The 27985-nt window shown below is 40.7% G+C and overlaps 1 protein-coding gene across 2 annotated transcripts; it reads left to right on the top strand.

The window, feature by feature from the left end:
- Positions 1 to 5750: 5750 nt before the first annotated feature.
- Positions 5751 to 27951, top strand: KBTBD2 (kelch repeat and BTB domain containing 2). 2 transcript variants are annotated; one of them, XM_064575083.1, is made up of 3 exons: positions 5751 to 6108; positions 22237 to 22402; positions 25226 to 27951. In XM_064575083.1, the coding sequence occupies exons 2-3, from the start codon at positions 22241 to 22243 to the stop codon at positions 26759 to 26761; spliced, it is 1698 nt and encodes a 565-aa protein (XP_064431153.1). In that variant the 5' UTR covers positions 5751 to 6108; positions 22237 to 22240; the 3' UTR covers positions 26762 to 27951. The 2 variants fall into 2 exon arrangements, with proteins under 2 accessions (XP_064431153.1, XP_045720395.1); XM_045864439.3 differs by lacking the exon at positions 5751 to 6108 and adding an exon at positions 18053 to 18222.
- The last annotated feature ends 34 nt before the right edge of the window (positions 27952 to 27985 follow it).

Here is a 27985-nt window from a genome sequence, read left to right on the forward strand (position 1 = left end):
TTTTATTCTTATTGGTGCAAAACAAAGTCCTTGGATACTCAGAGGCTGGTAGACATATAATCCCTGGAGTGGGGCTTGCAATTATTAACAGCCTTGCTTGCCTTCCTCTGGTAATAAACTACTCAGGTTGCATTTTGACTTTTTGGAACATTGCTACATTTTGCATTGTCTATACTTCATATTATCTTTATATTATCTTTCTGTAACACAAAAGAAATCATCCTCTGCTGATAGTTTTCCATTACCTTTAGGATAGAGTCCAAATGTAACATATAAGACCCTTCACGGTCTGTATCTATCTCTTGCTTTTCTCTCTAATATCCTGTTATTCCCCCACATTTACTCCATGTTTCAGTTATGGCCAATGACCTCATTCATTTAACAAATAGTTATACATGCCTAGACAAGAACTATGTAAGGCACTGGAGAGAAAACAAGATATAAAAGTACTTTCTGCCTTCCTGGAGCTCACATTATAAAAACATTTAGTTATGGGGCACCTGGGTGGCTCAGTTGGTTAAGGATCTGCCTTTGGCTCAGGTCATGATCCCAGGGTCCTGGGATAGAGCACCCGAGTCTGGCTCGTTACTCAGCGAGTCTGCTTCTCCCTCTCCCTCTGCATGCCATTCTCCCTGCTTGTGCTCACACACACACACTCTCTCTCTCTCTCTCTCTCTCTCTCTCTCTGTCAAATGAATGAATAAAATCTTAAAAAAAAAGTTAGTTACAATCATCATAAGGGCTATGAGATAAAAAGTGCTATGTGTAATGAAAATACATAATAGTGAAACCTATCAGAGCTCATTTAAGCCTCTATGCCTTGACCCATGCTGTGTTCCTCTGCTTGATCCTTTCTTTTTCTATCTGCCCTGCTCCACTTTTTCTGAGAAGCCTTTTTTGACCTGCTTGTTCTTCTGATGGACTCTCATAATACACATTGCTTTCACATATTGAAAGCATATTGCTTTCACAGAATTTATCCCACTGTTGGTTTGCTTGGGTCTTTTCGCCCAACATTCCTCTTCCTCTGAGTCTTTTATCTCTATACCCCAGGCCACTAAAATAAATCTTTGTTGAATGAATGGTATCCACTTTTAAAAACTTTTTATCTTGAAATAATCATAGACTCAGAAGAAGTTGTAGAAATAATACAGAGATTTCCTTGTGTGCTAATCACCTAGCTTCCCCCACTGGTAACATTTTATATAACTATGTACATTATCAAAAGAAGGAGATTGAGGGGCGCCTGGGTGGCTCAGTTGGTTAGGCGACTGCCTTCGGCTCAGGTCATGATCCTGGAGTCCCGGGATCGAGTCCTGCATCGGGCTCCCTGCTCGGCAGGGAGTCTGCTTCTCCCTCTCCCGCTCCTGCCTCTTGTGCTCTCTCTCTCTCTCACTCTCTCTTTCAAATAAATAAAATCTTTAAAAAAAAAAAAAAGGAGATTGACATTGGCACAATGAAATTAACTAGACTACAGACCTTACTTAGATTTTATCACCTTTGTGTGCACTTAGTTTTAAATAGGTGTTATATATAGTCCTATTAAATGTTATCATATATATCGATTTGTGATTATACCACAATCAAGATATAGAACTGTTCTGTTACCACAGAGAGCTCCCTTGTGCTACCCCATAATAATGATGTCCATTTTAACTAGATTTTCTCTGTATTATTATTATTATTTTTTTAAAGATTTTATTTGACAGAGAGAGAGAGACAGCGAGAGAGGGAACACAAGCAGGGGGAGTGGGAGAGTGAGAAGTAGGCTTCCTGCAGAGTAGGGAGCCTGATGTGGGGCTCGATCCCAGAACCCTGGGATCATGACCTGAGCTGAAGGCAGACGCTTAACGACTGAGCCACCCAGGTGCCCCCTAGATTTTCTCTGTATTATTACAGGGAAGCAAGATGGAGAGGATATATTGCATATTAGCTCTAGAATGCACTGTCCCCTTCAGAGATGGCCCTGGGAACTTCCTCCCCCAAATCCAAGATTTTAAAATAGGTTACAATGTTAAAATTAACAATAATGTTTTAGATTATTTTACCATCTTAAATGATTATAACATTCAGAAATGGTTAAGCACAGAAAAAACATTTAGAAAATTTGTAGTTGCATCTTTACTTTTTCCAAGAATTATTTGTTTTCTTTTCTAGAATCATGACAATGTTTCAAATGCAGTCTTAGGAAGATACTGTTTCGTGGCTTTTGGCATTTAATTAAAAGAAAATGCCTTGTTAACTAAAAAGGAGAGCTTGAAATAATGTCATATGCCTAGTTTTGGATATAGATCATGTGGGAGCTGCTGTACATTCCAGAAAAATTAATGTAATTGCTAGAAAATATTGATTTATGGTCTCCCTAAACTAGATAGTGTTAACTAGTTGTGATTGCTCAGCTTCCAAGCCGAGGGGCAGGATCTGTAAGAAAAAGTGAAGGTGGTGTTGTTGCTAATAATGTCAAGCACATTACAACTGTTCTATGATAGCAACTATAGACAGAAAGCTAAACAAAGAGTCAGCCTCCTCTGACTGTAGCAAGCCCCCCCCCTTTAAGATTTATTTATTTATTTTAGAGTGTGTGAGAGAGTGGTGGTGGAGGCCTGCTGTGGGGCTCTTCTCAAGACCCTGAGATCATGACCTGAGCGGAAATCAAGAGTTAGACTCTTAACCAACTGAGCCACCCAGGTGCCCCTGCCCCTTCTTGCTCAAATCCCCTCTGAGACTTTTAAAGGGGATGGCAACCTTTAGGGAAAAATGGCAAACAAGTAGAAATATTCAAGGATAAAATGTTCAACCTGTTCTTTTTCTAGTTAAAACAACAAAAAGAATGGATGTCTTTGAAACTCTAGAAGCCTCAATCCAGCCTGCTAGCTCTCAGTGTTTGTTTTTTTAAAAAACAATTTTATTTATTTATTAAGTAGGCTCCATGCCCAACATGGGGCTTGAACTCATGACCCTGAGATCAAGGGTCACATGCTCTACCAACTTAGCCAGCCAGGGGCCCCAGCTCTCAGTGTTTTAAATGTTAAAACTTATGCTTTAAGTATTAATGAACTAACAGACTGGTATTTGTCTGACCCAGCATCCATTCCCAATGCTTTTCTGCCTTATAACTTTGTATTAGAGCTTGGAAAAACTTGTTTTCACAGCTGCATTTGGCCAAATTATAGTTCTAGAAATTGAGATGCATATGGAAGTCTGCTGAGTTGGGGGTATGAGGTACTGTCTTGAGAAGGCTTCTACTTTTTAAAAAAATTAAAAAAAGCATAGATGGCTGAGGCCCCTCCTTTCCCCATCTTCCTGCCTTCAATAAAGGTATGAAGGCTAAAACTGCTGTGGCCATCCTGCAACCATGAGAAATGTCAAACGAATCGCAGAAATTGTGGCTCTGCTGTTGAAACCAGGGTGACTGACTACTTACAGACTTATGGGACCAAATAGACCCTTACTTAAGTCATTGCAATAGGATTTTTTTTTTTTTTTACTTGCAGTCAAATGCATTCCTAACTATACAGCTATTAAAATGCACCTTTTTAGTCCTCTTTCATCCTCACAATTAGCTACTCTTCCTATAGTTACTGATATTACTGTCCAATCACCCCAACTAGAAAACTCAGCCATCCCTCACTTATTTTTCCTTATCCTTAGTAACCAAGTCTTGTTTATTTTATCTAGCTAGTTTCTTTCTTTTTCCTTTCTTTTTTTTTAAAGATTTTATTTATCTGAGAGAGAGAGAGAGAGAGTGCACAGCAGGGGGTAGGGGCAGAGGGAGAGAAAGAGGCAGACTCCCTGCTGAGCAGGGAACTGGATGTGGGGCTCAATCCCAGGACCCTGAGATCATTACCTGAGCCGAAGGCAGATGCTTAACTGACTGAGCCACCCAGGGGCCCCATCTAGGTAGTTTCAAATCCATCTCTGCTTCACTATTCTCACAGCCACTAAATTAGTTTGGACACTCCATCTCCTATCTGGGCTATTTTAACAGCTTCCTAACTAGTTTACTCACTTCACCTGATTATCCACCATGCTTCAGAATTATTTTTCTAAAATCTTATCAAGATATTCTTTTCCTTAAAAATCATAAATGGCTCTCTTTTGTCTACAGGATGAAACACAAACTTTTTCTTTTTTAAAGATTTTATTTATTTTAGAGAGAGAGAGCGAGCACAGGCAGGAGGGGCAGAGGGAGAGGGAGAGAGAATCTCAAGCTGACTCCCGGCTCAGCACGTCCATCTCAAAACCCTGAGATCATGACCTGAGCCCAAAGAGTGGGTCATTTAACCCACTGCACCTTGCAGGCGCCACAACACAAACTCTTACCAAGGGTATCATCTGTGGTTTGTACCTTCTTGTTCAGACTTTACATCTCCAGGGTCCAATCTGGCACAGAGTAGGTGCTCAAGTGTGTTAAATGACTGAATCTTTTATATGGCTTCTTTGTTGTTTAATATCAAAACACTTAAGCATTTAACCAGACTAAGCAGAATGATAGCATACCTGGCACTCAATAAAGATTTGCTGAATGAATCTATTTTCTAAACTCTACTGTAAAATTCCCAAATACACACATCCTGGCGTGCATTCAGTTGATCTAACCTAGCCTACAGGAAGAGGCTCTTTGGTAACGTAAAGGCTTTTAGTTTATAATTAGTCATGTACATATTCCAGATTGGGTTTGTGCCGAGAGTGTAAATTACAAAGGTAGGTGAAGTCTGTGTGGGCATTCCTGACAATTTTGCATCCATGAATAACTTCTATCAAATGAGAGAGCAAATCTACAACTTTCTGCTTGCTAGCAAGCTGTACCAAGTTAACCAAACCAGCGTGGGCCACAGCCATCTGCTGCTACAAAGGCTTAGCTTATGAAGCTGAAGGCATTCCTCTGGAACTTGCTGGGGGTGAGGTGGGGGGGAGCAGGTAGCCGCCGCAATGCAGTACAAACCTATCTGAGGCATTCATATACAGCTGCTCCCCCCGCACCCTGACAACTGTTCCCTCTCCCGAAATGCAGGCCCTTTCAGGTGCCGCTTTGAGGTTTTCCTTGGCCTTGAAAGACCGGGACAGAAGCCTTTCCAGATGAGACTGGGAAAGCCGAACATGTTGAGAGTGGAAGGCGCGTTTTGGAGAGCTGGGACTGAGGAGACAAAGCCCACTCAGTCAGCCACCCATCATCTCCCCTCCTTCCCGTGGTCTGATGTTGTCCAGCCCTTCTCATTCCCAATTCCTTACCCAGCCCGAACATTTCTGTATTTCAAGGGGGAAGAAAACAGCCTACGGCATAAGATTTGGTGCTTTGGTGTCTGGGTTTCCCAGCATTGAATTTCTAAAGGCTCTCCCTTCGCCAGGCTACGCCTGAACCCTTTGGCGCCCCAGGCCCGCTCGTCTCGGGGTGGCGACCACCTCGCCGCGCACGCGCCCTCCGCGGGCTATCTGCTGACCTTCTCCGGGAAACCCCTCCAAAAGCGCCTCCCCGTCACCTCGCGCCGCTCCCTCCCTCCTCTTTCCGCTTCCTTTTTCGCGCTTGCGCGGACCCAATTGTTTTGGCTTTCCGGTGGGATCCAGCAAAGGAAAAGGGCGGGGGAAGCTAGGGTAAGGGCGGGAGAAGGAGGGGGGGTCTCAAGAACCCGGGAAACTGCAAAACTGCCGCTTGTTCCGCTAGGCGGGCGCGATCGGCGGGAATTGAAACCTGGCGAAGGCTGGTCCACGGTCCGCTGCCCGCGCGTTCCCGGGCCGCGGAAGGGGCCCGCGAAGGGGGCGAGCGCGCGCCGCAGGGGCGGGGCGGGAGCGGCGAGCCGGGCGTCTCGCGGCCCGGCGGCGCGGCTCCCGGGGGAGGAGTCTGGCGGTTGTCGGGCCCTGAGGAACGTGCGGCGGCGCCCGCAGAGGACGCTGCTTTCCGCGCAGGACGGACCGACCGAGGGAGGGCGCGAGGGGAAGCCGGAAGGAAGACGAGGCGGTGGCGCCAGGCTTCCTCGGGGGAGGCGGAGGCGAGACCCCGGCCCTGGCCTCGGCGGGAGGGCCACGCCCCCGCCGCCGCGCCCGAGGGGCCCAGTGCTTCCGGGGGCCGCCGGCCGCGCCGGATCCCAATCCTCGGGACCTGGGGACACGGTGAGCAGGCGTCGCCAGCGCCGGGCGAGAGGGAGGGGCGGTTGGGGGGAGCCCGCGAGGACCTGTGGAGGAGTAGGGGAAAGAGGACAGCAGTGGGAGCGGGCTCGGCCCTTTGTGGCTCCGCGGGCGGGGAGGGCGTGGGGGGGCGGCGGCGGCGGCATCTTTCAAACCCGAGACGTTTCCGCCACGGGCGGGGGAGGGGCGAGGGCAGCCGGCGCCGCCCTCCGGACCCCGCGGCGGCCCCTCCGCAGCCCGGCGCCGGGCTGGTGTGTGGGGCAGCGGCGGCGGGGTACGCCGCTGGCGGGGCCCTTTCCGGCCCCGGCCCCCCGGGCGCCTCCGCGGCCGTGGGTTTCCCGGGCGGCCTCCTGGCCCCTGCTGGCGCCCGCCCTTGCTAAAATAAAGCCTTTTCCCTTAACGCCTTGCGACGGGTTCGCGAGATGGTGGGCCGGAGAAGGGCAAGCCCTTCCTTGCATTTTTTTTTTTCTTTTTCTTTCCCGGTACATCTGAAGTAAGCAGGCGATGTGTAGATGAACAGAGATCCCATTATGATCTAACGATTTTAAAAAGAAAGCAGAAGCTACCCTTTGAAACAAAATTGTGTACGTGTTTACTTTAGACTGTGAAATCGTTAACTTACTTGAACTCGACCACCTCCTTCTCTCCATGAATTGACAAACCGTGAAGTTAAAAGAATATCTCTTGGTTTGATTTGGAGCAGTTATTCTGAGTTAACGTCCTCCCCCCCCCAACCCCCAAATTTAGCGATCTAAGGTCTTGTTTTACAGCGACCTCAAAGGGAGAGGAATACACACTTCATGGGCTACAGATCCCTACAATTGTCCGCTACCACTCTGGTCCCTTCAAGTGAAAACAGAAAATCCAAAATGTAAAATTAACTTTAAAACGGCATGTTTGTATGTAGTGTTTATCTTCTATATCATTTAGCCTTATAAAAATTGTAGGGTACAGGGCTGGTCACGTGTTGTTTATACATGAATCTGAACGTCTGGCTCACTGAGCATTCAGGCATTCAGAAACAAAACCCTATCAGCAATGTGGTCTAACCAAAATTACGTTTTCTTCTATTGAGGCAACTAGTTAACGGGGATGGATTTTTTTTTTCTCCTTCCCTCTTGAGTTGTGAATTTTTGCTTGAATTTGGGTAATATGGACTTCCAATCTCTTGAGATTGTGACTTACTTTAGTTAACCTTTGGTAACGTTTTTTCAGAAGGGTTTTTTTTTTTTTCTGACCTAAAGTAAATTGAAATGTCAAACCCATCCGTTTTTTTCTAGTCTTGATGTGGAATTTTGCTGTTCTTTTCATCTGGCTGCTAACTAATGTTAAGCTTACTTCTTCACTTTGATCTTTCTCGTTGGTCTAGTGCTAATTGAAATCCTTTTAGTTTGGGTCCTGAAATCCTCAAGAAGTCTGTCGGTAAACTATACCAGGACTATGACGTTTCTGTTGAGCATGCCTTATAGTCCACACTTTTTCACCTAGTGCTATTTTCTCTACACGGAATTTTGTAGGAAGAGTTTAAAGTGTTACGACTCTTCTCCCCTTTTTGTTTGCTCTCATAGGATGCATAAAATCTGTTAACTTTATTCATGGGACCTATAAAGAAGTGGGTGGGAATAGCAGTGTCATAGTTCTTTAAATCCACACAATAATGTAGATTTTCTTTCTCCTGGTTAATGGAAATAATGAGCTATCCCATAAGATTCAAACATTGAACATTGAATTTCTAGCAATTTGAATGTAGTCTGAAAAGCCGAAAGATTTTACACGTTTATTTAGACAAGAGTTGTTTTTCTCATTGCCCAGCTTCCTAAGACCAGGAAAAAGGATTTGTCCTACAGTCATGAATGAAAATGTTGAACAACTTCATTATATCTCAATCTTATCATTTTCAGTTTTGTGGAGTTTGAATAGAGCAAGTAATATTTAAGTAACTCAGTATTAGAAATGACAGGTTGATTGCGAGTAATTTTTTAAATATTTGGAGATTACTTCTGGTTCCCTTGCCAGGAATTCGCAGTACCTGGATTTCCTCAGTGTGGGGAGAAGGGATTGTTGTAGATTTGGAGAAAATGTAATTTAATGAGAGAAGCTTTTAAAATTCTTGACTTTCTTTGCTCCACTTCCATACTTCTGGCAAGTGGTGACATGCAGTAGCTTCCATGGTAGGCAAATGATTCTAAATATTCCTCAGTTTACTTTTCTTTTTTGGAAGAAACTGAAAAACTTCAGTAGTTGTAATCATTGTTAACTGGCTGTGCCCTTAATGACCACATGTTTGAATGTCTGGGAAATACTTTCTTCTGCTGTTGTGATTGAAAAAATCATTGACTTGGTGGAAAGTGAAATCCCAGTGAGAACGTTAATGTCAGTTTTGCTTTAGCCTGTATTTCTCCAGCTTTCTTTCCTTTTTTTTTTTTTAAAGATTTTATTTATTTATTTGACAGAGAGACACAGGGAGAGAGGGAACAGGGGCAAGGGGAGTGGGAGAGGGAGAAGCAGGCTTCCCGCTGAGCAGAGAGTCCAATGTGGGGCTCGATCCCAGGACCCTGGGATCATGACCTGAGCCAAAGGCAGACGCTTAACGACTGAGCCCCCCAGGCACCCCTCTCCAGCTTGCTTTCTTTCTCAGCTCACTACAGAGCTGAGAGGAAAAAACGAAAAGTAATATCCAAAATAAAAGGACATACTATACTCATAGGATTACTCACAGGTGGCATTTCCTTTATAGTCATTTAGTATTTTGTTGTTCCTGTTTATTTTGTTTTAAAGTGAAATAACTTACTAATCATAACGTAGTACAGAAGCTTATACTTGTGATCTGAATTTACTTGATGGAGCCCTGTAGACTTTTCAGTGTGGTTGGAAATGAAGAGCATAGGAATAGACCTGAGGTCTGAATTTGGTTAGAGTAGGGGAAGCTATACTGAAATTATCAAACTTGATAAATTCTTCAGAAGGCAAGGTGTTTGTTTTTTAATTGGTGTTTGTCACAACTCCAAAAAATTCTGTTTGTGTAATGGTTGGCAGTCAATCTAAAGACCATAGTTTTCCAAACATTCTCAACTGTCAGGATGGTTTTGATAACTTGAAAGCAAACTCACTGGCACCGATATTTTGTCCCTACGGAGAAACCTATCACTTCATTGATATGAACAATGTTTGTTTTGTCACTGGTGCTTCCTGGTTCTCCTTTAGTTGTTTTTTTTTTTTTTTGCACTGGCATCAGCCCTTTCAAGATTAGTCTTTGTTGAGCCGGTTTGTTTCATTGATTTGTACCATCAAAATACTCCCTAAACCCTTGAATGAATGTCTAAGATCCCTTTCACCCAGGGTAAAGAGAACTGTGTTTGAGTGATGAGACCTTGTAATTGGGACGCCTGGACCTGGTACAGGTGTGGAGATTGAGGAGTTGGGAAAGTGCCACAAAAAGCCTGGCCAGTGAGTGCATCAATAAATCCAACTGCAGATGTTTAGGTAGTAGTGTGATGTGTCAGGCACTGGTCCTAAGATCTTTATGAAATTCATTTAATCAACTCATTGAGAAGAGTTCTATTTTTATCTTCCATTTTACAGATTAGCATACTGTAGCACAGAAAGTAAATAACTTAACAAAAGGTCACACATTTAGTAAGTTGAAGAATTGGGCTTTCACAGCTCCACAGTTCATGCTCTTAATTTTTTGGCAATAACTTGACATTCTGAATGCCTTGGATCCTTTCCAAGAAAAGTTTTCTAGCTTCTGTATTGGCGTTTGTGGCATTGAAAGATGCAGCACTGTATCAGAAACTAATGATGTAATGTATGGTGATTAACATAACATAGTAAAAAAAAAGAAAGATACAGCACTATCTAAGTTAATAATATGCAACTGGGAAGTGCTTCGTGCAGGTGATGACCTACAGTCCACTGCCTTTCCTATCATTACTTTATCCTTTATGTAATTTCTGTGCAGTCCTTGTTGGCAACCTCCTTCCCATCTTTTTATTTCATTTAACATACACAGCTCAGTTAATTGCTAATCAATCTCATTTTTACATTCAGTGGTTATTTAATACTTTATTCTTTCCTTGATCTTCTAGGTTTTGCCTGGTTAACATTGGAAAAGCTTGCTTTGCTTCTATTTGTGTTTCTGTAGCTACTCAGTGGAAGGGTACTACAAATGACACACCTGTGGGATTAAAAACCAGGTTTCAAAGTGAAATTAAGACACCTCCCCCCCCCCAATAAAATCCACTGCCATCAACCTCTGAAATCTTTAAGAGTGTTTGGAATTATTTTTTAACATTTCAACCTTTTTTTTTTTTTTAAAGGTTTTATTTATTTATTTGACAGAGAGAGACACAGCAAGAGAGGGAACACAAGCAGGGGGAGTGGGAGAGGGAGAAGCAGGCTTCCCGCAGAGCAGGGAGCCCAATGCGGGGCTCGATCCCGGGACCCTGGGATCGTGACCTGAGCTGAAGACAGTCGCTTAATGACTGAGCCACCCAGGTGCCCCTAAAATTTCAACCTTTCATGCCTTTCTCCAGTTAATCTTGGTTTCTCTTTAATATCAATGTTCAGAATCTATAAAATAAATATACAATTTATTGTTACTTTTTTTTTTTTTTTAAGATTTTATTTATTTATTTGACAGAGACAGAGACAGCGAGAGCAGGAACACAAGCAGGGGGAGTAGGAGAGGAAGAAGCAGGCCTCCCGCTGAGCCGGGAGCCCGATGTGGGACTCGATCCCAGGACCCTGGGATCATGACCTGAGCCGAAGGCAGTCGCCCAACCAACTGAGCCACCCAGGCGCCCCGTTACTATTCTTTAATTGTGTCTATTAACAGTATTTGCTTTGTGTAGATTTTCTTTGTAGACACAGTTTTGGTCATATTTTGGCTTGCAAAGCCTGGGGACTTAAGCACCTTTTTTGTAGTATTGCTACTGATTATTTGAGGAAAACCTGTTGGAATAAGTTCCCATAAGAGGTGTTTCAGATTTTTAAATAGAATTGTATATATTAATCTGGATTGCTGACTGATTGAATCCTGATCACTCAGTAGCATTGTTTGTTTTGAAACTATTTTGTGTGGTAGAACTCAATAGAGAAAAAAAATGTATTAAAACCAAAATTTTTGCTTTTTTTTTCTTTCAATCATAATTTATAAATTATGGGCCAAAGGCAGACGCTTAACGACTGAGCCCCCCAGGTTAGCCTTCTTTTAACATAGGTAGCCCTTAGATTTAAAAATAAGTTGGACAGGGGCGCCTGGGTGGCTCAGTTGGTTAAGCAGCTGCCTTCGGCTCAGGTCATGATCCCAGGGTCCTGGGATAGAGCACCCAAGTCTGGCTCCCTGCTCAGCGGGGAGTCTGCTTCTCCCTCTCCCTCTGCCTGCCTCTCTGCCTACTTGTTCTCTGTCTCTATCTCTCTGTCAAATAAATAAATAAAAATCTTTAAAAAAATAAAAAATAAGTTGGACATTGTCCCCTAATATTTTACAGAAAGTCAGTGGGTAGAGTATAGAAGAAAGGATCTCATCCTGTATATGGCATTCTAACCTTATCAATGCTGTTATTCTCTGCCATCAAGCAGATCAGTAGAAAACATTGACTTGAGCTCATAACTTAGAAAAAGAAGTTAGAATATCCATAGTTTTTATATCAAAGTACCTTGCACTTTATTAGATTCTGAATTTCATTATATCGTGTTTGTACAACTCCCATTTAATTATTACTCTAGTTGGCAGTTTTCATTGCGGAATATGTTCTAATATTTTAATGACCAGCTTTAAAATACAGCATTTTAAAGCCTATCTCTTTACACAAAAATTGTCTCTTATACATCTTGTGTTTTTCAGATGTATGTAGTTATTATTGGAGTTGATAAAATGGAAAATAGGTTGTGTTTTGGTTTTAGTTTTTTTTAAGATTTTTATTTATTTATTTGACAGAGCGAGAGAGAGCGCGCGCGCAAGCTGAGCAAGAGGGAGAAGCAGGCTCCCCGTTGAGCAGGGAGCCCAATGCGGGGCTCGATCCCGGGACCCTGAGATCATGACCTGAGCCGAAGGCAGCCGCTTAACCAACTGAGCCACCCAGGTGCCCCAGTAGGTTGTGTTTTTGATTCTTTTTTTTTTTTCTTAAATTATTTTATTTATTTGACAGGGAGAGAGAGAGAGCACAAGCAGGGGGAGTGGCAGGCAGAGGGAGAGGGAGAAGCAGGCTCCCTGCTGAGCAGAGAGCCTGACTTGGGGCTCTATCCCAGGACCCTGGGATCATGACCTGAGCGGAAGGCAGACGCATAACGACTGAGCCACCCAGGTGCCCTGTGTTTTTGATTCTGTAATAGTTTTTTCTCATTTTTTTTTCAACAGATTATCTTGTAGAGGAATGTCCTTTGTGTTTTTAACCTTAATAAAGGGTACTCACACTACATAAAAGAGAAAGTGTTTCAGAAATCCACTGAACCTGCAGTCGGTGGGGAAAGCATTTAGTTGTGTGATTAGTTAACAGTTGTTAAAATATTTTAGTTGAAAAGTGGAATATATACAGGTTAGATTAAGATCAACTTTTAAGCATTTAAGGCTTATGCTTTTCCTCTGTTTTTGTGATCTAAAGGGAAAATATTCTTCTAAGGAAAAACAACTTGAGTTATGCATTTTAATCACAGACTCTTAATATTTGATCAAGAAGCAGTCTGAAGCAGAGATTGGTGCATGTGGCCTGCAGCCTGTTTTTGGAAATAAGTTTTACTGAAACACAGTATGTCCATTTGTTTACATACTGTCTTGTTGCTCTGAGGCTACAACAGAGTTAAGCATTTGGGACAGAGACTTTATAGCTTGCAAAGCCTCTGGAATATATATATTTTTAAAAGATTTTATTTATTTGACAGAGACAAGTGAGAGAGGGAACACAAGCAGGGGGAGTGGGAGAGGGAGAAGCAGGCTTTCCACTGAGCAGGGAGCCCGATGTGGGGCTCGATCCCAGGACCTGGGATCATGACCTGAGCGGAAGGCAGATGCTTAACTACTGAGCCTCCCATGAGCCCCGCCTCTAGAATATTTTGTCTTTGTGATAAGAAAAGAAAGTAGTATACTCTTTTTTTTTTTTTTTTTTAAGATTTTATTTATTTATTTGAGACAGAGAATGAGAGACAGAGAGCATGAGAGGGAGGAGGGGCAGAGGGAGAAGCAGACTCCCTGCCGAGCAGGGAGCCCGATGCGGGACTCGATCCCGGGACTCCAGGATCATGACCTGAGCCGAAGGCAGTCGCTTAACCAACTGAGCCACCCAGGCGCCCGAAAGTAGTACACTCTTTAAAAAAGTTTATTTTTTATTTTTTAATTTTTATTTATTTATTTTTTAAGGATTTTATTTATTTATTTGACAGAGAGAGAACAAGTAGGCAGAGAGGCAGGCAGAGGGAGAGGGAGAAGCAGGCTTCCTGTGGAGCAGGGAGCCTGATGCGGGGCTCAATCCCAGGACCCCAGGATTATGACCTGAGCCAAAGGCAGCCGCTTAACCAACTGAGCCACCCAGGCGCCCCAAAAGTTTATTTTTTAAATTAGATAATCATTGCATATATTAATAAAATTCAGAAGGCTTAAAAGTCTTCAGTAAGTTTTTCCTCTTCCTGCAGCGTGAACCGTTGTTCGGAGTGGAGCCAAGTGCCAGCTACGTCCTTTGCTCATTTTACTTGTATCACAGTTTTTCTTATGATAAGGAATAAAATTTCTTGTTCTTGTGTTATCAGAGGCTTGGAAATGAAAGACCAAGACAGCTAGGTTTGTTTGGTTTTTCTTTTTTCAGATTTTATTTATTTGATAGAGAGCACACAAGCAGGGGGAGCGGCAGAGGCAGAGGGAGAAGCAGGCTTCCCGCTGAGCAAGGGGCCCGATGCGGAATTCGATTCCAGGACCCTGGGATCACGACCTGAGCCAAAGGCAGATGCTCAACTGACTGAGCCACCCAGGAGTCCCAAGACAGCTAGATTTTAAGAGAAACGTTTCTTATACCCAAATTATTTCACCTATTTGCTGCCGCCTTTTTAGCTTTTGTCTAGAATAACTAGTTTTTAAAACTTTTTAAATGATAATCATGGTTTGGGCTGTAGTCTATAGTAATAAATGCATATGGTGTTTTGGAGCTCTAGTGGTTGGCAACTCTCAGTCTGAGTACTTACAGTACAATGACCAGCATTTAATGAATACTCAGTAAACATTTGTTGAGTTAAATTTAAGTAGCCCCATTAATTTGTGATAGAAAATTAAATAATTTCTTGATACCTGGGAATTAGTCTGTAGGTGCTAAATTTTGCAGATAACAGGATGTGTGACTTATTTTGAAGCTAATTTTAGGTATGACATAGAATGGTATGTGATTAATGTGTTTATTAAGAAGAGAAAATTCATAAAGTATGTCAGATCACTGGTGATTAAGTAATACGGTACAGACTTTGAAATATTTTTAGGATATTTCAAGTTGTTTTTGGGAGAGAAGGAATCTTGTTATAGTAAATGTTCATGTTACGGGCATTTGAAGGTTGTTGATCATTTTAAACTTTGCACCTTTTCACGTTTTTAGTTAATATATTTTGAAGTCTATACTCTTAGAAGTGACAGCTTTATTTTGAATTGTACTAGATATAGATCTGTTTAAATTATTAAGCTGAGTTACTTGATATCTAAATGACTTACTTTTATGTCTATTTTAGTATTCAGATATCGTAAATAAAAATTACCTTATCAGGAAGAGGATGAACCCTAGATTACAAAGTAAGGAGTGGGTTAGGGGTGCATAAAGCAGTCATAATGAGTATTACATAAAGTTGGCTCACCGTGTAATTTTGTAAAAGCAGACTTCACTTGTTTTAGTATGGTTTCATGGGTATGATTTAAAAAAAAATCTAGCAAAACCCCGACATAACAAATTAAATGGGGCCTTAAAAAGTCACAGCAAAAAGTCAAGTCACTACAAAAAAATCAAGTCATAGTATGAAGTTAAAGAAATGACCAGAGGGAGCCTGTACAGCTAGTCTGCAAGGAATTCTGGGGTCTAGCAGTGTGATCCAAATCAATCCTGGCTCTAGCTGCCAGTTCCTGTCACCTGGTTTAAATATGGATGACAATTTTGGGTCTTACAGCTAAGGTTAGGACTTTCAGTTTATCAATGCATGTATTTCTGTAAGATAAATTTCTAGAGGTAGAATTGATAGATTGAGATATTCAGTATTTACAGTGCCAGATACTATGCTTTCTGTAGTAGTTCATTTGCAATTCTGAAATTCAGAAAGCTCTTAAAATCAAGTTTTAAGAAAAACTAACAAAACTCAACCTGAAGTAACATGAGGCTATTTCCAGTACTATTTTCACACTGTTCATATTTCCCACAGCAAAGATAGTAATATGTTCAATTATGGAGTGCTGCTCCTGACTTCTTGAGAGAGTCCTGTAATACATGATATATATACCACATTACCTCTATAAAACCTGAAAATTTCTAAATTCCAGAACATATCTAGCTCTAAGGGTTTTGAGTAAGGGCTTGTAGGTATGAATTGGCCTACACTCCTGTGTAAGAATACTTATTTTCCCACACCCTTATTAACAATGGATCTTGCATCATTGATAAGTGAAAATAGCCAGTGATTTTAGGTATTACTAGCCTTAGAGGTTGTAGTAGTAGATTAGATTTATAGTGTAACTTTGAGATCTGGAAGAGCAAAGTCATTACCTTAAATGACCCAAAGTCTCACTCTGCCTTTGCACCTGTTTTAGTTACATTCAGAGTTAAGTTGGCTGGAAATTTGACAGTGTATATCAAGTTAGCAGTTTGTGTAATAGTATAGTTTGGCAGGAAGTACAATGTGATCGTCTCTTTGACATATGGGAGATGCTTTGTGAGAAAAAGTGTTAATGGTTCCAATCATGGTATTATTTATAGGTTTCATGTGAGTAGTACTTGATTTTCTGATCATGGGAACTAAGAGTCATCTAATTAGAAAAGAAGTGATAGTTTTTAGCTGTTTAGTAATTCTGTATGGGTTTTACCTCTTTTCCTGATTTGTAACTCCTTTGCCTTATGTTGTAATTACTGATTTCCAAATAAAATTTAAATTTTAATTCAACTGGAATTTCTTTTAATGATTGGTATGCAATATAGCTAAAACCTAGGGTTTTTTTCCCCTCTCAAGTGGTTAGCGAGTTGTTCCAACGTTATTTGTTGAAATAAGCCAATCTTCCATTTTAAAATGCTAGTGTTTATCATATCTAATTTCTTATATTTACTTGGCCTTATTGTAGATTTGTAAGACATTTTAATATTTGATAAGAGTCATGAGGAAAAACTTGCCCTCCCTTCCCTTCAAAAATCCTGGCAACTTCTGTGCATTCTTCTAGATGAATCTTCTGCAAATAGGGTTTAGGTTGGATTGGTATTAAATTTACACATTTTGGAGAGCATTCATATTTATATAATATGGAGTCTTCCATATAGGAACACATGTCTCTTTATCATGTTTAGTTTAAAAAAGTTTTTCCTGGGGCGCCTGGGTGGCTCAGTTGGTTAAGCGGCTGCCTTCGGCTCAGGTCATGATCCTGGAGTCCCTGGATCGAGTCCCGCATCGGGCTCCCTGCTCAGCGGGGAGTGTGCTTCTCCCTCTCCCACTACTCCCTCTTGTGCTCTCTCTCTCTCTCATTCTCTCTCTCAAATAAATAAAATCTTAAAAAAAAAAAAGTTTTTCCTTTTTCCAGTAAAATTGTATACTCAAAACGATTTCTAGGAAGGAACCACTGTACAAAGATACATTGCATATACTTCCCTTACTGGACTGAACTACACATATAAAAAACATAGTGTATACTTTTGGAAATAAACTAATGGAACCTATTTACCATATGGTTTAAGTAATTTAAATTAAATATAAAAGCTTTGTAAGTACATTTAGAATATATCCCCAAAATGAGATTCTCTGTGCAAGAGAAAGGGTTTTTTTGTTTTTTTTCCCCCACCTCTTAAATTATGGTCCTGTATTGCCACTAAACAAAGAACTTGTTTGGCTTTGCTGGTAATTTAAATTCCTTATTTCTTTTCTTTTCTTTTTTTTTTTTTTTTAAGATTTTATTTATTTATTTGAGAGAGAGAATGAGAGAGAGCACATGAGAGGGGGGAGGGTCAGAGGGAGAAGCAGACTCCCTGCCGAGCAGGGAGCCCGGTGCGGGACTCGATCCCGGGACTCCAGGATCATGACCTGAGCCGAAGGCAGTCGCTTAACCAACTGAGCCACCCAGGCGCCCCTAAATTCCTTATTTCTAAATAACCAAAAATATATGCTTATTGATGTGCTCCTTATTTTCTAGAATGTTTATATTTTGAAGAGAAGGCAAAAAGTTAATTTGTTAAATGTTAATTTTCTTCAATCTTTTTTATTTTAAATGTAACAGACTTTAAAATGTCCCTTTTCTCATGTTTCATTTTTATGGTAATGTCTGTAGTTGAACTTCAAATAAATATAATTTATATTTAAATTTGCCATTTTAAACACTGTATCACTAAAAATACTGGCTTAGATACTCTGACCTTTTTTTTTTTTTTTTAGTTACTCCAGAGGATTCACAGAACATAGGATGTCACCACAAAATCTACCTCGTGTGTTACTCTCTTTAACTCATGAGCTGCACAACAATTGCAAATTTGAGCAAGACGGCTGTAGACCGTGTTGAAGAACGGAAGAACCTAATTAACACAGGATGACCTAGGAGTGATTCTAAGCATATAACAAGATACTATTCATTAGCGAATGTGTCAGTCTTGATTCTGAATGCTGCAGATAACAGCACGCAGAGTTTCTCCTTTTTTTATTTCTGAAGCATTCACTTGACCTTCCATCAGTAAGACTGACTTTTCCAATCTGTTCTGGGAGATATTAATGGAATACAGTCATGTCCACTCCAGACGAGAGGCAGATCAATACTGAATATGCTGTGTCCTTGTTGGAACAGTTAAAACTGTTTTATGAACAGCAGTTGTTTACTGACATAGTGTTAATTGTTGAGGGCACTGAATTCCCTTGTCATAAGATGGTTCTTGCAACATGTAGCTCTTATTTTAGGTAAGTACTTTAATCTTGCTTGATTTGTAATTTCAAATGCAGAATGTTAGCTTATTTTTTTTAAGATTTTATTTGACAGAGAGCGAGAGCAGGAACACAAGCAGGGGGAGTGGGAGAGGGAGAAGCAGGCTTCCCGCCGAGCAGGGAGCCCACTGTGGGGCTCAGTCCCAGGACCCTGGGACCATGACCTGAGCCAAAGGCAGACGCCACCGAGGCGCTTCTCTGTTTTAATGTCTTAATAGGAATTCTTTTGAACATTTTTTTTTTTTTTAAGATTTTATTTATTTATTTGACAGAGAGACAGCGAGAGAGGGAACACAAGCAGGGGGAGTGGGAGAGGGAGAAGCAGGCTTCCCGCCGAGCAGGGAGCCCAATGCGGGGCTCCATCCCAGGACCCTGGGATCGTGACCTGAGCCGAAGGCAGACGCTTAACGACTGAGCCACCCAGGCGCCCCCTTTGGAACATTTAAGTTAAAAAAAATAGATGTCTTAATGTTTTCCTTAACTTTTCTATTCCAGTGGTGTAGTGCTTGCCACATCACTTCCTTGCATGTAAAGGACAGGTGAAAGACGTTTTTACAAAGGTTTATAAGAAATTTGTTGAAATTAACTCAGGTAAAGTTTTAATTATGCGGAGGCAAAAAGATTAAAAGAGAAAATAATTTTTATTTACCGTTTATTTTAAAATACTACATTTAGAAAAGTAGTCATTGTTGACAGATGGAATTAGACTCAATAATAACTTTCAGAGGATCATGATTGCTATTCAGACATTTTTTTTTTTTAAGATTTATTTATTTGAGAGAGCGAGAATGAGAGAGAGAGAGAGAGAGTACATGAGAGCAGGGAGGGTTAGAGGGAGAAGCAGGCTCCTCGCCGAGCAGGGAGCCCGATGGGGGACTCGATCCCGGGACTCCAGGATCATGACCTGAGCAGAAGGCAGTCGCTTAACCAACTGAGCCACCCAGGCGCCCACTATTCAGACATGTTAAGGACTTTATTTCCTTTGCAAAAATGTTTTTCTCATTCTTGGTTATTGTTATCATTTATACCTTTTAGCCTTATCAGACTCCTTGCCAGATTTCATTATTTAGTAATTAATAACATTGTTCTCTGTGCCTTAGAATTTAGAAGCTGACTTATTTGTAATAACAAATAAAGTGTAACTTTACATTTTTATGATCTGCAACTTTCAATCTTTTTAGGTAGGTTTCTCTTTATTCGTTTCATAAGAGGAATAGAAGCAAAGCATAGAAATTCTTTTATTTGTGGTCTGCCCTTAGGTTGAATTTTTACTTAATATCTGAAAAGGACGGGGTGAATAAAGATGAGTTAAATGTGGATCAGTATAATCCTACCACAAATATTAGTGGCCGTAAGTGGACATCAGCAGTGAAAGTTAATTTCTGCTGTTCTTTAGTGACAACTATAGACAGGACAGGTTTAATGTTGACTTTTTAAGGTTAACATACATGAAGGTTGTAGAAATGTTGCATTTCTTAATGTAACACATCTCGTGATGATTGTAGCAGCTGAGGCCCAAATACTAATTATCTTTGCTATGCCTGCAATTGTTTCAGGTTAAGCTGTGGATTTTTCATGCAATTTCAGACATTGATTTTCTTAGAAAGCTTAGCATATTTGCAAACAGTGGTTCTAAAACTTGGTTGATCATCAGACTCCTCAAGTGCTTCCACAGAGATTCTTGGATTTCAAACCTAGAAATTCTGATTCAGTGGGTCTGGGTTAGAGTTTCAGAATTTTTATGTTTAAGAGCTTCCCAAATGATTGTGATGGTCAGTTTCTTTTTCACAGCTATTAGAAATTGGAGGTTATAGATTGAGTCAATACCTAGGCTTACTAGTTCTCCCCTTTTAAAGATTTTTATTTATTAGAGCACGCGTGTGCGTGAGCATGAAGCGGGGAGGGGCAAAGAGAATGTCCAGCAGACTCCCTGCTGAGCGCAGAGCCCAGTATGGGGGCTCAATCCCAGGATCATGATCTGAGCAAAAATCAAGAAAGATTCATCAGAGAAGTAAGAAGCAACAGTCCAGTACCATGCTACTTAGGACAAGAGAGGTGGGGTGTCAAAAACTGTGGAATCAAGGGTAACAAACGCCACAAAAGCAATTAGGTAGCAATTAGGTAGTCACTGGTGTAGCTCAGAAGGAGGAATAAGGACAACTTTCTCTTATTCTTTTTTCTTTTTTTTCCTAATTGAACTTTGCCTCAGGTTGGTCATTGGGATTCTAGGTGCATTTGAGTTTTTTAGTCCCCCTCAGATAACTTACTCAGCTTTAACACGTCACTTTGTAAATAATTCATAGCCTACTGTATTAACACTTGACCTTCTCTAGAGTTTCAGTAATATTAAATACTTAATTGATTATTGTATTATTTTTTTGTCTTAAATATATCCAAAATTTAACTCCCCCTTTTTCCAGGATTAACTTGACCTTGCAGTTCCTTGACCTTACTTTCTCTCAATGACTAGCAGTATTTTTTCAGGCACTTAACTTGAAAATAAACAATGTGACTTTATTTTCCTATCTACTCTCTTCCATTTCCTATGTTCAGAAAATCACCAGATCTTGATTCATTGTGATAGCTTTTGTATCCATTTCTGCCGCCCTGGGGCAGGTTGTTGTTATTCCTGCTGTAGATTATTGCAGTAGACTCATAGTCTGTTTCCCCATCTCCAGCCTTTGGCCCTTGAGGTCTGTCAGTAGAGTGGTCATCCTAGAATACATGTTATCATGCTGATAAATCCATACACAAACCCTTCAGTGTTCTGCACCATAAGAAAAAGCTCAGACTCCTAGGTCTCTTTCAAAGCCTCTGTGATCTGACTGCCACTCACCTTTCCAGTCTCCTGTGTGAGCCCTTATGCCCTGGAAAAAATGGTCATGTTCTGCCCTGATTCCTTAGTTGATCCCTGTTGATGGCTTTCCTCATCTTGTCCCATAGGGGCCTAAGCTAGTGCTGTTGTGATACCCACTTTTGATCCCATACAGATCTTTCTCTTGTATGCATGCAGTCATTATTCTTTGCATTGTTTTTTTTTTGTCTCTCACCTGTACATGGGTGTTCTACTTTGTATTCTGTACACCACCAGTTGCCGCCTTTGGCATATAATAGACTTTTAGGAAACTACCCTGTATAGTTTTAGGAAATCATTTGAGCGAATGACATTTTTATTTTTTATTTTTTATTTTTTCAAGATTTTATTTATTTGACAGAGAGAGACACAGTGAGAGAGGGAACAGAAGCAGGGGGAGTGGGAGAGGGAGAAGCAGGCTTCCCGCGGAGCAGGGAGCCCGATGTGGGGCTCGATCCCAGGACCCTGGGATCATGACCTGAACCGAAGGCAGACGCTTAACGACTGAGCCACCCAGGCGCCCGCGAATGACATTTTTAATACCTTTATTGAGTTATAATTTACATATCACAAAATCCACCCATCTTAAATGTATAATTAAGTGAATTTTAGTATATTTACAGAGATGCATAACCATCTCTACCATCTAATTTGAAACATTTCACTCACCTTTGTGCCCTTTTACAGACACTCACCATTACCCACAGTCCTGGGTAGCTTCTAATCTCTCTTCTGTCTCTATATTTGTTTTTTGGGGGGCACATTTCATACAGATGGAAACCTACAATAGGTGGTCTTTGTTTCTGGCTTCTTTCACGGAGCGTGTTTTGGAGGTTCATCTGTGTTGTAGAACGCATCATTACTTAGTTCCTTTTTATTGCTGAATAGTATTCTATTGTATGAATATAAAGAGTAATGAATTTTCATGTTTTCACTCAGAATGGCATAATGGAATAGTTTGGTATATCTTTGGCACTGAATTATGCTTTTTTGTTGTCTCCCTCAAAAGCTTTCCCTATAACATGTTCTTCAGCAAATCCTCTAAATAAACATCCATGTTGTCTAGTTTTCCTTCTTACGTCTACGTTGGTTTTACACTAAACGCATAAGCTTTGTTTTTTCTCTCTCTCTGGTAGGGCCATGTTCATGAGTGGACTCAGTGAAAGCAAACAGACACACGTGCACCTGAGGAATGTGGATGCAGCCACCTTACAGATAATAATAGCTTACGCATACACGGGTAACTTGGCAATAAATGACAGCACTGTAGAACAGCTTTATGAAACCGCTTGCTTCCTGCAGGTAAGCAGCTTTTCCTATTATATACATAAACTGTGGTTTATTGTTTCAAGAGACATGGTTTCATCAGTGTTGTCTTACATCTATATACTTTTCTTATTGCAAAATTTAGAAGGTAAGTTTTCTTAAAATGTACAGGGGAGGGCGCCTGGCTGGCTCAGTTGGAAGCACGGGCAGCTCTTGATGTTGGGGTCCTGGGTTCAGGCCCCATGTTGGTGTAAAGATTCCTTAAATAATTAAATTTAAAAATGTATAAGGAAAAAACAGGATTTGATCAGTCAGTAAACTACTTTAGCTTTACGATGGGAACTTAATTAAAAGATGGGTGAAAATTTCATACTGGTTTCATATTCTAATATACTTGAGAATTTGGATTTCAAGTAAAAGTAATTTTTAAGTGTTAATTAAATTTAAGTGCTTCAGTTTTTTTTTTTTTGCTAGAGCCTGAGATACATTAATATTTGATGGTATTAGTTTTCACAAAAAATTTGAAGATTCTTATGGAAATTATCAAACTTTAACTATAATAGCCATGTGACCATATTGAGCTACTAATTTTTTTTTTTTTTTAAGATTTTATTTATTTATTTGACAGAGACAGAGACAGCAAGAGCAGGAACACAAGCAGGGGGAGTGGGAGAGGGAGAAGCAGGCTTCCTGCTGAGCCGGGAGCCCGATGTGGGACTCGATCCCAGGACCCTGGGATCATGACCTGAGCCAAAGGCAGTCGCTTAACCTACTGAGCCACCCAGGCGCCCTTGAGCTACTAATATTAAGGAGAACTATTTAAACTAAAAAAGTGATCACTGATCCATTTACAGATAAACTTTTTTACTCTATTTTCCCCTCACCATTTAAAAAAATTTTTAAGAGGAATATAAAAAATATTTTCGTCATTCCTTTCTCTTGTTTTGAAATAACAGTGTGTATTTCAGAAACAAAATTTCTCTGAGGGGAGAACCTTGAGACTAAAGGTTATATTTGGGGAGAACAGGTCATGATACCTAGTTAGGTGCTTCATAAATGTGTGCTGCATTGAGTATGAATGACACTGATTGCCAACACCTGGGTGAAATTCTGGGAATCAGAACTCAGTTCATGCTTTATATAGCTTTCTTCCTTTTATTCTGTACTCTCTTCTTCCCTATAAAATTATACAGTGTCCTACTGTACCTACAACTATGGGGAAATTGAGGGCCATAGTAGCTTCCTGGTGCTTTAGAATTAAAGGCATTCATAACTTAAATCCAAACGTGAAAGGAGGAAATGCCTACAGTATGCACTGTCTTTCCGTAGTTTAAGTTTTCAGTATGTTTTTTAGAGCCAGAAACTCAAAGCAGGTATTTTTTAGAATTGCTTAAAAAATTGAGGAATTTTAAGAAATTTGGATTCCAGAGTACTTTATTCCTGTAAATAGTGATACTGTTCCTTTGAACTCTTTTCCTACCATGTTAATGAACTCTGTATGCATATACATAACAAATGCAAAACAGGACTCTCTTGGACTGGGCTGTCCTGACAAGCCTGGGATGACAAGCCAGGCTTTTTGTGACTACCAACATAATTTTCCGTATTAACCACTGAAAATGATAAATGTTTTTATATGCCTGATACTATTCTCATATATTATTTAGGTTAGGTGTAATACTTTATATCTACAGATATATAGATATCATCTAATTCTTATTATAATCCTTGGTAAGGATCTCCCCATTGTATACAAGAGAAAGCTGAGGCTTAGAGAAGTGAAGCTGCCTAAGGCTGTCTACTTACTGACCATCCAGTCTAAGCACCCTGACTTCTCAACTGTAAACTGCTTCTAGTTAGCTTGCTGTGGTGTTGAATAAGTAGAGTAGGGAGCACTTCTGATTTCAGCTGAGATCTACTTTTCCTTCGTAAGAAAAAAATCTAGGAAACAGAATGGCTAAGGTGGGTCATTTAAATGTAGGTAATTTATAACTGCATTATAAATGTATTCCTTTGGTGACATTATTTCTCTAGATAAGAAAGGCACATAAGTAGTCATTGTACCTGGTTTTGTTTTATAGTACTATCTTGTCGATGTTGAGAAACCAGATTCTGGCTACTCAACAGTAATCATTTATGATAAATTTATAATGATGGGGGCACCTGGGTGGCTCAGTCTAAGCGTCTGCTATCGGGCTCCCTGCTCGGTGGGAAGCATGCTTCTCCCACTCCCCCTGCTTGTATTCCCTCTCTCGCTGTGTCTCTGTCAAATAAAATCTTAAAAAAAAAAAAAAAGATAAATGGTAATCATTTATGTACTGTGATTTACACTGTTTCCATTTTTTTTCAATTACATATATATATATTTTTTTAAGATTTTATTTATTTATTTGAGAGAGAGAATGAGAGACAGCACAAGAGGGAAGAGGGTCAGAGGGAGAAGCAGGCCCCCCGCTGAGCAGGGAGCCCGATGCGGGACTCGATGCCGGGACTCCAGGATCATGACCTGAGCCGAAGGCAGTCACTCAACCAACTGAGCCACCCAGGCGCCCACATATTTTTTAATGCCTAGAAAAGTATAGAACTTATGCATAAATTTCTATACTTTTCCTTTAAGACCATTTATTTTTAAGAGCCTATTTAATGTTACACTATTAGTTCCTAAATAGGGCACTTAAGGAGGCCACTGGACAAGTAGTAGATATGCAGAACTATGCATAGTCTTCTATTACTGGAAGGCATTATCTCTTTGCCCAAGCATACATATCTAAAAATAGAAACTATAGGGGGATCTGATTAATAATACTTGTATTTTACATAAAAGTAAAATTTGTCTTTATCAACCTTTCCCCATTTTAGGTAGAAGATGTATTACAACGTTGTCGAGAATACTTAATTAAAAAAATAAATGCAGAGAACTGTGTGCGATTGTTGAGTTTTGCCGATCTGTTCAGTTGTGAGGAATTAAAGCAAAGTGCTAAAAGAATGGTAGAGCACAAGTTCACTGCTGTGTATCACCAGGAAGCTTTCATGCAGCTGTCACATGACCTACTGATAGACATCCTCAGTAGTGACAATTTAAATGTTGAAAAGGAGGAGACGGTTCGAGAAGCTGCTATGCTGTGGCTAGAGTACAACACGGAATCACGATCCCAGTATTTGTCTTCAGTTCTTAGCCAAATCCGAATTGATGCACTTTCCGAAGTAACACAGAGAGCTTGGTTTCAAGGCCTGCCGCCCAATGACAAGTCTGTCGTGGTTCAAGGTCTGTATAAGTCTATGCCCAAGTTTTTCAAACCAAGACTTGGAATGACTAAAGAGGAGATGATGATTTTCATTGAAGCATCTTCAGAAAATCCTTGTAGTCTTTACTCTTCTGTCTGTTACAGCCCCCAAGCAGAAAAAGTTTACAAGCTGTGCAGCCCACCAGCTGATTTGCATAAGGTTGGGACTGTTGTAACTCCCGATAATGACATCTATATAGCAGGGGGTCAGGTTCCTCTGAAAAACACAAAAACAAATCACAGTAAAACAAGCAAACTTCAGACTGCCTTCAGAACTGTGAACTGCTTTTACTGGTTTGATGCCCAGCAAAATACCTGGTTTCCAAAGACCCCGATGCTTTTTGTCCGCATAAAGCCATCCTTGGTTTGCTGTGAAGGCTATATCTATGCAATTGGGGGCGACAGTGTAGGTGGAGAACTTAATCGGAGGACCGTGGAAAGATACGACACGGAGAAGGATGAGTGGACAATGGTAAGCCCTCTGCCTTGTGCTTGGCAGTGGAGCGCGGCAGTCGTGGTTCACGACTGCATTTATGTGATGACACTGAACCTCATGTACTGTTACTTTCCCAGGTCTGATTCATGGGTAGAAATGGCCATGAGACAGACCAGCAGGTCTTTTGCTTCGGCTGCGGCTTTCGGTGATAAAATCTTCTATATTGGAGGGTTGCACATTGCTACCAATTCTGGCATAAGACTCCCCTCTGGCACTGTAGACGGGTCTTCGGTAACTGTGGAGATTTACGATGTGAATAAAAATGAGTGGAAAATGGCAGCCAACATCCCTGCCAAGAGGTACTCAGACCCCTGTGTTAGAGCTGTTGTGATCTCAAATTCTCTGTGTGTGTTTATGCGAGAAACCCACTTAAACGAGAGAGCGAAATATGTCACCTACCAGTATGATCTGGAACTTGACCGGTGGTCTCTGCGGCAGCATATATCCGAACGTGTACTGTGGGACTTAGGCAGAGATTTTCGGTGCACTGTGGGGAAACTTTATCCATCCTGCCTTGAAGAGTCTCCATGGAAGCCACCAACTTACCTTTTTTCACCGGATGGGACCGAGGAGTTTGAACTGGATGGAGAGATGGTCGCCCTACCACCTGTATAGTCGACGACTTGGGGGGTGCACACCTGGTTTATGTGCTTGGTCATTTTCTTTGCTAAACAAGAGAGGCTATGAGAGGACTAAATATGAGTACATAAAAATCTATCTTTGATAAATTTTATTTTTATGCCCTACTTAATATTTGCATCAGTATAATATATATCAGTGAGTCTTACAGAAAGATATGCTTCCATAATATGAAATAGATTATCCAATAATTGAGAAACTTTTACGTGTATCATGAGAGCATAAGAATCTGGATTATCTAATAACATTGTTAGCCCTGTGTTATGTACAGTTCAAAAAGTTCACTTATTAAAAGTAGTTTCCTGTTCCTAGTGTGGTATATCGCAAATTGTGCCGAGATTATTTTAGTATACGTATTTCATTCCCGTGCTTCTGTTCCGAAGTCCTGGAATATGGTTTTTTTCAGTGTAACTAATTCAGCTGCACTTAACACTAGTGTCCATGTTGGTATAGAAATGTTGTCAAAAATCCTATACTATAGTTGAGGAAGATCTTCCATTTTATGGTATTGCACAGGGAAAGCTATGACTGCAGGATCAGTCTAACTATACTATTAGGTGCATGTATTCTCTCTTCACTAACTTATACTTGTCTATCTAGAATACAGGTCTTCCAATCAGCTGGTCATTTACCAGGTGTGGACTTCAGTTGCTGGGCTTGCAATAAGAATTGCCGGTCCCTCGTTGTGCGGGTCTGTGTGGAGCTTTAATCCGTAAATGCCTCCACTTTCTGTATTACATTAACATTGGCTCATGCATATAACTACCTGCTGCTGTTGTATTTCTCCATCGTAAAGATTTAGAGTGGGTTAACCAGGTCATTACATCTTAATTTAATAACAAGCATTACTGTAGAGTGATTGTGTATAGATCTCCATTAGCTGTCAGGGTGTGTTTTTTTCAGTTTTGTTTTTCTCACCTGTTGTGTGCGTGGGGGGGTAGGAGTAGGAAGGTGAACTGTTCAGGAATTCTCTGCACTAGCCGAGCACGCGAGCAGACCATTAGGGCTGCTCTGGCATCAATCCCAGGAACCACTAGCAGTAGCGGGGCGCTGCCCATCAACAGGAGCACAGGTGCTTCATGACCAACATTACTAGCATGTTCAACTGCATAATGTTCTGGCACTGTATTTTGAATGACATTAATTTATTAAATAAATTGTATACATTCAGTATCTGTTTTCTTTTGGGATGGGATGCTG

The sequence above is a fragment of the Mirounga angustirostris genome, unplaced genomic scaffold (assembly GCF_029215605.1).
Source record: "Mirounga angustirostris isolate CCGP_5_RB_7025 unplaced genomic scaffold, mMirAng1.0.hap1 SCAF_12, whole genome shotgun sequence".
In the NCBI taxonomy this organism is placed as follows: Eukaryota; Metazoa; Chordata; class Mammalia; order Carnivora; family Phocidae; genus Mirounga; species Mirounga angustirostris.

Coding starts and splice junctions, on each gene's coding strand:
- KBTBD2 (XM_045864439.3), top strand. CDS start 18,053: ATGTCCACTCCAGACGAGAGGCAGATCAATACTGAATATGCTGTGTCC. Junction 18,223..22,236: donor ACATGTAGCTCTTATTTTAG/GTAAGTACTTTA, acceptor TCTCTCTGGTAG/GGCCATGTTCATGAGTGGAC. Junction 22,403..25,225: donor AAACCGCTTGCTTCCTGCAG/GTAAGCAGCTTT, acceptor TCCCCATTTTAG/GTAGAAGATGTATTACAACG.